An 11743-nucleotide genomic window follows, 5' to 3' on the forward strand; every position below is an offset into this window, starting at 1 on the left:
CAAGAATAATTTGACCCTCAGCCTGATTCTTCGATTCAACCTAAGACTCGAAGGCTACTCCATATGGCGTGCGATTTTCATCGCACCCCATATAACACCCATATAAAAGAAGACTTAAAACTACTCAGGGTATGAGCACCTCACAGCCTCGAGGCAGCTAAGGAAGTACTCGAAAGATGCCTTCAAGATGGAGTTTCAGAGGAAACCGAAGACAACTTCAGAAGAACTTGGAAGTCTGCAGTACTTGACTACGAAGAGTTCGAGGGCTTGTTAGATCTGGGGCTACGGGACAACGCACATAGCATAGAATATTCTGGAATAAGGGATGGCGCATGTCCCATACCTTATATCTATTATGACTACTCGCATGCAAGTAGAACTAGTCGGAATAGAAGGAAACTACCCGAGTAGTACTCGGATGGAACTTCTAAGCTAGTATCGGGATAGGATTCCATGTAACCGTATCGCCCAGAGTATATAAGGGCGGGCAGGGACCTCTCCAAATACAACAAACCAATAACACATCCAAAGCAATACAAACCACCATATAGGATGTAGGGTATTACGCACATCGCGGTCAGAACATGTCTAAACCTTGTGTTACTTGCACCTTCGAGTTTCTAATCTCGGCGACACCATTCCTACGACTCTACTACCTTAGGGTATCCCTAGTGCTTGCCGGTAAAACACCGATACAACCCTCCACGTAGGATGGTATCAATAACATTAATTAAATTCCCACATAGGACTTTTAGCTTATGTGGCACTGTAATAAATGCAAGACTGGGCTTCAATGCGAAATCCAAGACACTAAACACTATTAAGTTTGCATTCAAAGAAGGTAGTGTCTTCATTACAGATGGAGAATAAATATGATAGGTGGAGAGAAAAGAGTAGAAATTTATTAGGGACTTACACTAAGAAATTATGGGTTGTAGAGTGTAGTTTCTAACGGAAGTGTCTTACTTATGTGGCAGCTACAGTCACACGAAACATGGATCGTAGCCACGATCCCCGTTCCCAGAACTTTTGTTCCACATCGCGGATTGGACAATGGACCGTGGCTGGGACACCATTCCAGGCAAACTGGATCGAGAGGAGGATGGGGCATTGGCAGCGCTGCCGCCGCCGCTCCAATTTCCCACATTCGTCCACCGCCGGACCAATCCAGCACCACCATGACAACCCCCTCATCGAGCCGAAACCGTTCTGCTGGTCCTCGTTGCCCCTACATTGTTAGACACCGCCGCCCACGGAGCTGCCGCCGGCCATCTCGTCTCCGACCAAATTCTAGCCAGCACAGGGCCCCTCCGACGGTGGTGAGTGCCTCCCCGAGACCCCCCTCAGCCTCCTCTCCATTTTCCCCCTCTCGTTGGAGCTTCCCATGAGCCAGAATGCCAGCGAGCAGGAAGGTCAAGACCACTGTCGGGCATGGCTGAGATCTTTAAGTTATTGCAGTTAGGCCCCCAACGCATCCCATATTTCTTTAGTTAATTCTTGTGCCTTGTCAGTTTTACCGATAACCTCCTGAAGAATGAGATGCTAGCAATCCAGCTACGTTCTAGGTACATCATCCCAATTATCCGGGAATCATGATCCCATCCTCAAACCAAACATCCCAAAGAGATATACCCTCTACGAACTGGGAACTTAAAAATATCGATCTACGTCTCGCATACCACGTTTCTCGTACCTATGTACCGGAAACTTTTGTGGCTGTGGTGGCAGCATAGATATCATCTATGTAGGTTGGGATTGCCCTTATGGTGTTATGGGAAAGACGATGTACCACCACCAGCTGTATAATGTTTATAAAGGAGTAAAGACAGCCGCATGTTGTTTTATATGGTGACATGGATCCCGGATGATAATATAAAAAACCATTGGCAAGTGCTAACTTCTAGCATTGCCGTAGCGTTTATAACTGCACCTGGTTTTTGCTGAGTTTAGAGATGGGAAGAGGGAGAGAGAGTCGTAGCAAATTGCAGTTCCGCAAATCCACCGTATTTCTTTATTGTCTTGAGCTCTCCTAAGGGAGAAATAATCATCAACTCACTTAATTATATTTAACAAAGTAAGAAAAATGAATATTGTCAATTGTAAGTAAGTAGGAAAGATGTAAAGAGAAATATGTTCTCTCCGATCCATTCTAAAAAGAATGCAACTTGAGTTTTATCTTAAGCATGATGATCCAGACACAGTACAGCAAAGCTTTAGTTTGAGTCCCCGCCAATGTCGATCACGAAGCGGTAGCGGACGTCGTTGCGCGCCAGCCGGGCCAGCGCCTCGTTGATCCCGTCTGTCGAGACGAGCTCAATGTCGCAGGTGATGTTGTGCTCGCCGCACAGGTCAAGCATCTCCTGCGTCTCCTTCATGCTACCCGATATGCTGCCACTAACTGTCCTCCTTCCTGGAGTCGTCATGAAAAATGCCACCAAATTATAGCTTATCAGACGTATAATGTCATGACCCAAAACTAATGAACGTGAAAAAAAATGAAACAACATCATCATGAGCATCATTCAAGCATAATGGAGCATCATGTGCATATAATTGTTTGAGATAATTGAATTTCTTGCTTTGATTAAGAGAGGGTTGTAAAGAAAGTTTAAATTTTGCGAAGTAACTATGCTCCCAAAAATTTTATTCAAATACTAGATTTCAAATGGTGAATTTTGGATACTTTTTCAAAAAAATTTGATGTTTAACCCGAGCCATAAAATTCTTGAAAAAATTAAAAACTGCAGTTTTGCTCGAATTTTTGTGAGCAATCCTTAATAGCTTTTTGAGTTTTTGTTGTGCCATTGTGTTCTTGGTTATTTAATCTTGCTCCAGCAAATTTTTGGAGCTCGGAAAGTACATGATTTTGAAATTAGAATTTGAATTGCCGATTTTCTTTATTCCTCACTCACCCAGGCCCACCCGTGAGCCCCTCATCCCCCTCCATGACGCGGCCTGGCATCGCCGGTTGGCCAGCCGTCGCGGCATCGCCACATCGTCGGCCGCTGGCTGGGCCAGCGTGGCCGCGGGGCGACGCCACCCCGGCGCCCGCGCCCCTTCTTCTCCTCCTCTCTCTCCCTCGGGCACATTTCTTCCCTCCCCGTGAAACCCTAGCACGCCCGACCCGCCGCAGCTTCTTCTTCCTCCCGCCGCGATTCGCCGCCGCTGGCGAATCTCCACCCGATTTCGCGCGCGTGCAGCACCCCCTGCTCCTCCTCGCTCGGCCCCGGCCCTCAACCGCCTCCCTCCTCCCTCGCAGTCGCTCCCTGACGCGTGCCCCCATCCCCCGCCACCGCCCGACGCGCCGAGCCCCTCCTGCGCGCTCCGCTTCCACCCGTTCGCGCCTTTGGCCGTGCCCCGTTCGCCGGCTGCCGCGATATCGCATCACGCGCGCGTTCGCGCGTGCGAGCCGCGTCGTGGGCGCGCCAATGGTGAGTCAAGGCCAGCGGGCGGCCTTGACTCCGCCTGGTCTGACCTCCTGGGCCCACCTGTCGGCGCCTGGGAGCGCCAGAACCGGGTGGCCCTAGCTGTTTTCAGCGTTTTATTTTTGTTTAATTATGCTATAAATTTTTAAATTGCATAATAAATTGTGTAGGCCTTCAAAAATTATAAAACTTGATATGTTTGGCTCCTAGGTGATAACTCTACTTAGAAAAGTTGTTGTGGTGCATGCTAATATTCTGTACACTTAGTTAGGATTTATTTTTGCCAAAGTGAATGAATTGCTTGATAAATGTTAGGATGCTCTAAAAATATCAAATTAAATCCTATTGGAATCCTGGTGAAATGTTCTATCTAGGGGTACAACTTGTGCAAATGAATTTATTCTGTTTAATAGGATTTTGGTGTATTAGATGATTTTCTGCCTGCAAGCTTGTCTAATTTATAACTTTTGCTTAAAAGGTGATAAAGTATCCAAACCACTTCTATTAGCTTTGTCTTCATGTCTAGTTTCCCTGATAATTTCCTGAGAATTTATAGAAATGTTTAACATGGCTTTTAAGATTTAACTTGTTTAAAGTAGCTGAAAATTGTGGAATTCATAAATAATTCTAATGAAATAATTTTATTGCAAATCCAACTCTCATAAGTTCCTTATGATGTCCTCTGTATGCAAACATTAAATCTTGATTTATGCTTGCTATATGAATTGTTTTGAGCAATCCTTGTTTTGATCCTTATATTCGCGAACGTAATCGGCGAGCTCCTTATCGAGTGTTTGGGTGCTTCCTTCTTAAATGTGATGCTCATTCTTCATTTCATCATATCATTTTCATATCATCAATATCATGCTAATGCATACATTCCATTCATGCATTATAGTGACCGAAACGTTGGAGGACGAGCCCGTTGAGCCCGCCGAGATCGTCGAAACCGAGCTGGGAGTTGAATTTGTTGTCGAGCCGGAAGATAACCAAAGCAAGCAGCTAAGCATGATTCCTTGACCCAATTAATTTGATTGGATTTAGTTATCTCACTCGAGTATATATATGTTTATGCTAAATATTATCTATTATATCGTCAATCCGATTTTTATGCATTGACCTCACTTGCTTTTATATACCCATGTCTTGACACTTATGGTTGGTAACTAATCAATTGAATAAATACTTAGCAATGCTTAGAGTGGATTCGTAACTTGGAAGAAGTTGTTGGGAAAAGGATCACTTGCACAATACATAACTTTTATCTTGCTCGCGATTGTCCGGGTTTGGGATGTTGAAAGTTTGTATCGGTCTAGTTAGAAAAGAAATGGTTTCATGGTTTCGGCGGAATGTAGGGCCTCGAGAAAGCAGTCTTGTAGGCATAGTGTGCTTGAATCGATTAAGGACCGTCCGTGGATGACCTCGGTTTTGAGCATGTTATCGTACTACCATATATCCAATCATAGTATGGATGAGCCAATTACCTCTAAGTATTAATCTTTGATGCACGGTCCTAGATGCGTGGTCATAGAGCTTTGTAGAGAGGCTTAGGGGTGTCCCCGGTGGACCTAGGTAACTCTCCGCGCAAGTTAGGCGTGATATTCAATGGTTGAGACTTGTCGGGAAAGGTTGATGTGAGTACCCCCTTGCTCAACGTGATCGGTTGGGTGAGTTGCATGGTCCTTGTGTCGTGTGGGTAAAGAAGTACACCCTTGCAAGGTTAACTAATCAATTCGAATTGTCGCACTCTCGGTTATGAGCAAGCTCAATATCCAATGAATTCTTGGTAGAAGTTCAGATTTGTTTTGTGGCACCTCATGATACTTAATTGTGGTGTAATCAAATTAACTAAAACTTAAGGTGGTTTGGGCAAGATAATTAAAATGCTAGGAAGCTAGGTGTTGGATTAGGGAGCTCATGCTTATGTAAATCACTTAACCCTAAAGCCGTATTTGTGAGCCTTCATTTGCATAATCCTTGATTATTAATTAAATTGCGTAAGTCTTGCGAGTACCTTTGTACTCATGTTGCTTTGTTAACTAACTTGCAGGTGAGCCGGAGGTTGTCTTTGGCCACTTCTATCCCGCCGACCCCGGTGCAGGCGAGGAGTAGGTCGATGCAGCCTTGATGGTGTCCTTGAGCAAGACTCCATCAATTTATCGTTACTTAGTTATCCGCTGCGAACTCATTATTTTGGGGATGACATGTTCAACTTTTAATTTGATAAACTATATTCCTTCCTAATGTTAAGTAGTGAGCCCGAGGCTTGTATTTTATTGTTGAACTTTAATTTCGGATTTGAACCTATCCCTTGTTGAACTTATAATGTTTAGTGTAACTTTTATTGCTTAAAATTTGCTTTTTGTGGTCCATCGGTGATATATGAGATTGTAAATGGTATGTGTATATGCATGATCTTGGGCATATGGTGGAGCACATACCGGGACTACTGGATTTGATATTATTTTTGGTGAATGACAAGTTGGTCATTTATGACTTAGATGTGGGCTAACCCGAGGCACGCTCTTAGCGCGAGCACGTGTTATAGCTCATCTTAATATTTATGACCGGTGGTTCGCTTAAAATGATGTTAAATTGGACGGTTCTCGCATATAATCTCCCGGACTTCCAACAAGATATCTCATGGTCAGTTTTGTTGAAATCACAATTGTAGTTCATTTGAAATGTCAAACAAAATTCTGTAGTATGTTTATGGAAATAATATTTTAGCACAATGAATGGTAACATAATCACTGGGAACAATGGTGTAGAAGAATGAAATGCTTACCAAAGATGAGAGGGAAAGATGGAAGCTCAATGGGCTGATCCGGTGCGGCGACGAGCGCGAGGACGCCCTTGACCTTGAGCAGATCCAACAGCGGACCCAACGAATGCTTCGCTGGGACAGTATCAATAATGTAGTCTAGGCTCCTCGTCTTGGCCTAAACACCAAATTAGCAATCGCATAAACTGCTTACATTTTTTACCTTATTGAGAGCTGATCTGAGCGCACCTGCATCTGTTTCTGATCGGTGCTGACAATGAAGTCGTCGGCCTTGAGGCTCTCCCTCGCCTCCTTCTCCTTCGCCGGCGACGTGCTGATGACGGTGACGCGGAGGCCGAACGCCTTGCCGAACTTGACGGCGATGTGGCCGAGTCCACCCAGCCCGACCACGCCGAGGCTCCCGCCGGACTGCAGCATGCCATGCTGCTTCATCGGGCTGAAAACCGTGATGCCGGCGCAGAGCAGCGGCGCCGCCGCGTCCAGCGGCAGGCTGTCTGGGATCCGCGCCACGAACTTGCTGTGGACCACGAGCGTCTCCGAGTAGCCGCCGTAGGTGACGCTGCCGTCCGACAGGATGCCGTTATAGGTGAGCACGAGCTTGTCGCAGTAGTTCTCCTCGGAGCGGTGGCAGAGGTCGCAGTCAAGGCACGCCTCAACGATGCAGCCCACGCCGACGCGGTCGCCGACCTTGAAGCCCGACACGTTGGCGCCCACCTCCGTCACGACGCCGGTGACCTCGTGGCCGGGGACGACGGGGTACATGGTGATGCCCCAGTCGTTCTTCATGAAGTGCAGGTCCGTGTGGCACATGCCGCAGTACTGCACCTTGATTGTCACGTCGTCCACGCCGTTTTCCCTGCAAAACAAATGCAATTAGTAGTCAACACAAGTGAGCTTATTGGTTGCTTTGATTTTTTTATTAGGTGAATTGATGAGATTTTATGGATCCAACAATAATGGTAAATCCTAGGTGTGTACCTTCTCTTGAAGATGAAAGGCTCGGCCTTGCCAGACTCGTTCATGGCCGCCCATCCTGCCACCTCCATGGCCCTCTCTACGTGCGTGCGCGCGTCTGGACACCCAGAGAGAGATACTTGGTGTCTTGATATGTGTGGCCGGGGCTGTTGTAACCACTCGCTATTTAAAGCCACTCAACATATTTATTCCAAGGTTACATGTGTCACTCACTTTACATTAGAAATACTCAAGTATCTCAGGGTTTGGTGCGGTACAATCAATGTCTTGTACTTGCACAATCGTAAATTTCACCTTGGTACAATGATTAAAGTCAAGAATGACTATTTATCATCTAATTAATCACGTCAATATATACCTCTGGTTAGCATAAATGATTTTCTGTAAGAACTCCTTGATCGACTCCATTATAGACCTGCACCAATTTTTCTCTAGAGAAGTGATTCTACACGGAAACCGAAAGGATGACCGTCCAACTTCCCGCAACTTCTTTCACAATGAATCCAGTAATGTCAATATTGTGCATTCAATCTATATACAATTTTACATACTGATGGTTAAATTAGAAACATTTAATTTAGGACAAGCTTAGATGGTTTATGTTCGTTACCAGAGTAAGTATTTGTCTGGAGATGCGGTGGGCTACGTGATTTAAATTAATTCGACGGTTCCTTCCATCCGGGCTGACAGAATCTTCTAGGACGCATTATTCCACAGCTTTGGCTACAATTTGCTCATGCATCAAAAGAAATCCAATAAATGGGTGGTTGGCAGATCGAGTAACTGCGGTGCGAATTGAAAAAAAGGAGCGGCGGGTTGAGACCGCCCTACGATTTTTCATTAGCTCTCAGTCTAAAAAACCCCGAACCCCAGCTATGCTGCTGAGGAGATTTTTTAAAACAAGGCTCGTAAATTCACTCCCGCTAGGATTCAAATCCGGATCTAATATTACTCAGATGCTCTAACCACTAGACTAGCTCCACTAGGCTAGCTAGAGTCTCTTTTACTGCAGTGTGAGTTGTGCCTTGATAAGAAATTAAAAAGGTCAGATGGGTCTCGATTACTTAATTTGTTCAGTAATATAATTTTAGTTTAATATAAACTCGTGCATCTCAAGGATTATGGAAGAAATGAAATCCCGATCAACGAAGCCCCATGCCAACTGATGAGCCGATGGGAACAGCGGGCCTCTCTCTGTCCTCGCGTTCCATGCGCAGCAGAGGCATCTCGCTCGTGGCGATCTGATCTAGATATCTTGCTGCTTGCGTGGAGGAATCTCGCTCGCGCTGACTTTCTGATATAATTAAGATCTGAAAACACAGGGTTTGTGGATCTCTGATTCCAGCAGCTATTCAAATTTGGTTGGTGTAACGACTACAGCTCACTAATTAACTTGTGCGACATGGGCTCCTAGTCCTATAACGAAATTATTTTCCAAACTCTCCCTAAGGTGCAGGCAAAGCCAAATTTTTTCACATGCATTTATATTCAGGAGGACCCGGTGCAAAAGCCTATATTTTTCCTTCTTTTCTGTTTCTGTCTTCTTTATCTCCTAATTTCATCTTATAACTTTCGCTTCCATGGATTGATTCATTTTGTTCTTTTGAATGTATGCTCAGTTTTGCATTTTTGTTTGTTTTTACATTGTTCCTATCAATTTATTTATTTATTCCTGTAATGGACTGAAGGAACCATGCGAGTTGTCTAGCAAATATGTGGAACATAGCATGCAAAAGAAATAAAACATAAACGACACAAATAATGGAGCATCACAAATAAATTTGTGTATAACATATAACCTTGTGCAACATTGACAATACACTAAATCACTAATGGAACACGATGAGCCCTGTGAATTACGGTAACAGCGAGTAAATGGATGCTGTTCAACTAAATAGCTCAAATAGAAAAACATGGGCCAATGTAAGATCCACGGTGATCAGCTGATTAGATTAGTGGGCTGCTAAATAAAATTTTGGACAATATCCGAAAAAACTTTTTAAATCATTTTGAAGAACTTTTTGAATCTAAACTCTGCCGGCTTGATGGGCTCGCTGGCTGCTTCTAGAGATGGTTGCATCCATTAAAAAAAAGAGAGAGATGGTTGCATCCACAGTACCAGCTTCTTAGCAATCCGTGACTCCTTGATGTCGGAGGACGTCCTAACTGCCAAGCACAAAAATATGGCCTAGAGCTTCTGGCGAACAGACTAACATTTATTATAGGTATTTGATATGGACATAATTAGCACATAAACCACATTTTCTACTTAAGCCTAATCATAAATTAATCTGCTTCTGCGGAATTAGGTGGTTAAAGCTTACACATTGTTAGTTGAAGCCATTGGAGTCCTCTAAGTCGCTGCGAATCGTTGTACTGTCAGAGTAGCAGTAATCCGATTTTGGGTGGCTGATCGTGTTTAATATTTTGGACATAGAGAAATGAGCCAGCCACACCCGTAATTATATAGCGTTGTGGATGCAAGGCCAGTTTGGAATCTAATCATAGGCCCACTGATTACAACCCATTAATTTTCTCAATCATGTTTCATTGTAACAACTGACAAAATAATTCCATTGCATGCAGAAGAATATGTTACATTAAATTTTATTATTATTATTATTATTGTTATTGAAGGCGGCTTTTAGCCGGTCTCACAATGGGCATGTCACAGTAACACTCATCGGATGGATGAATCGTACAGGAATCTAGCTCGCAGTGACAGCGATCTTCAAGCCATTCTTGCAGTGGTCCCGGATCCCGCAGATGAAGGACATGCTGCCGCGGGGAATGGTGATACGGTTATCACCGGAGGTCCAGATGGTGGCATTGTCGGGGAGGTCGCAGGTGCTGTACTGCCATGGCTCGTGCACCTGCACAACGTTGTGCACGCCGCGCGGGTACTTGAACCCTACACCTCAAACGCATGCAGCTATATACTCATGCTATGTAAATATGATGTGTACCAAATGAAACAATCAAAACCTAGCTTGTTGAAGAAGAAAACTTACAGAGAACATCGCCGGTCTTGAAGGGCTTGTAGTTCGGCCATCCAAGGACGCCGAAGGTCCAAGCCGTGGCTGTCTCCGACGGGCCATAGCCTTTACTCCGCCGCCACCATGGAGCCGCCTCTTTCATTTCCTAGCGCAAACACCATCATGCATACTAACACCACCAATATCTTCTTCCTATTGCTTTCCCAGCTCATTTCGACGTATCGGTGTGGTAGTGCCGATAAAGAACAATGAGTTTGAGAAGATGAACAGAGGTGGTGTATAGCTGTTGCTTCATTTGTAGCATTATATGGTTGGTCGTACTATCTCAATCTATTGATAATTATCTGGCTATGGTAGGATTTTGGAATCCAAAATTCTTTTTAGATTAAGAGAAAACCCAGTCTTGAACATTCACAAGTGAATATCTACGACCACAAAGGAACACATCCAGCCACAAAGCCAGAAACTTACACGAGTACTTAGACTCCAAACCTTCCGTCGAGGAGCATGGAGGAACACAAAAGACAAGACAAGAAAGAAGAATTAAGAAATAAGTATAAAAGACTAAGTTTCGAACTTCTTCTACGTCCTTCCTTCAACCTTGCTTTGGTCCTCATGCAGTAACAAAAATCTTATATCAACTGTCTTCTTAGAAACTCTTGATGTAAGGATCGTCATTGGTTCTATGCTGTCCGGCCGCCTTGTGATCTAAAAACCGCACTGAATCAATCTCTACTACGCAAATAGATCAGGTACCGCCATTACTACAAGCTGACCAAGGTGTCGCCATCAGGGACTCCAAAATGGCGCCTCGGGAGGAGAGCAACATCAAGATGCTGCTGCGGACCGAACCAATGTGTCAGTTCTTTAGTTTTCACCTGGATCTATCCCTATAGGTTGAGGTCCTCACGGTAACGCCTTTAAGAAGGAAAACGATGCCCATGGCAGTATGGCACCGTCATCACTAGCAACTTATTTAGACTTTCGCTCGATAACCTGCACACCAAGAAGCAATCCATCCCTTGCCACTCACCTTGGAAGTGTTTAAGAGGCTAGCTACCTCGGGCAAATTGGGAGACACGAATTGTGGGTAAAGTGTACAACCTCTGCAGAGTGAAAACTGATATATCAGCCGTGCTCACGGTTAAGAGCGGCTTGGACCCTCACATGATAATTGAACTTGAAGATAAATTAAATCGTGGACCATATTTATGGTTGTGGTTATGCTTCTGTTATATCTCTTCTACTTCTTTTAATGTGGGTTTTGGTATGAACTTATACCTTAGTAATCAGGTGCTAATAAAATTTGACCAACTAAAATTGCTTATCGCAGTAAGCCAGTCAGCCTTTCCTTAATTTTGGCCTTCATGTCATATAATTCCCAACACTTGCTGAGTACCAACCATAAGTATACTCACGCTTGTTATAATTGCTGCTCAAAGGAGAAAGTGATGTGAAGTCTTTTGAAGATGATGCTGAGTTCTAGACCTACGCAACCCCCGGTCGATTGCCTGTTAAGTTTGGAGTCTTCGTTTCTAGGATAAGCTGTATAACCCTGATAA

The 11743-nt window shown here is 44.3% G+C and overlaps 2 protein-coding genes across 2 annotated transcripts; both read right to left on the reverse strand.

The window, feature by feature from the left end:
• Positions 1-1988: 1988 nt before the first annotated feature.
• On the reverse strand, positions 1989-7315 carry LOC112900423 (probable cinnamyl alcohol dehydrogenase 6). Its single transcript, XM_025969275.1, has 4 exons — positions 7189-7315; positions 6439-7066; positions 6214-6367; positions 1989-2410 (listed from the first exon to the last, which is right to left on the reverse strand). Exons 1-4 carry the CDS (start codon positions 7254-7256, stop codon positions 2214-2216), a joined length of 1047 nt encoding a protein of 348 aa, XP_025825060.1. The 5' UTR covers positions 7257-7315; the 3' UTR covers positions 1989-2213.
• Positions 7316-9893: 2578 nt separating this feature from the next.
• LOC112900577 (basic blue protein-like) lies at positions 9894-10323 on the reverse strand. The gene is made up of 2 exons (XM_025969422.1): positions 10197-10323; positions 9894-10096 (listed from the first exon to the last, which is right to left on the reverse strand). Exons 1-2 carry the CDS (start codon positions 10321-10323, stop codon positions 9894-9896), a joined length of 330 nt encoding a protein of 109 aa, XP_025825207.1.
• Between the last annotated feature and the right edge of the window lie 1420 nt (positions 10324-11743).

This window comes from Panicum hallii, chromosome 7 (genome assembly GCF_002211085.1).
Source record: "Panicum hallii strain FIL2 chromosome 7, PHallii_v3.1, whole genome shotgun sequence".
Lineage (NCBI taxonomy): Eukaryota > Viridiplantae > Streptophyta > Magnoliopsida > Poales > Poaceae > Panicum > Panicum hallii.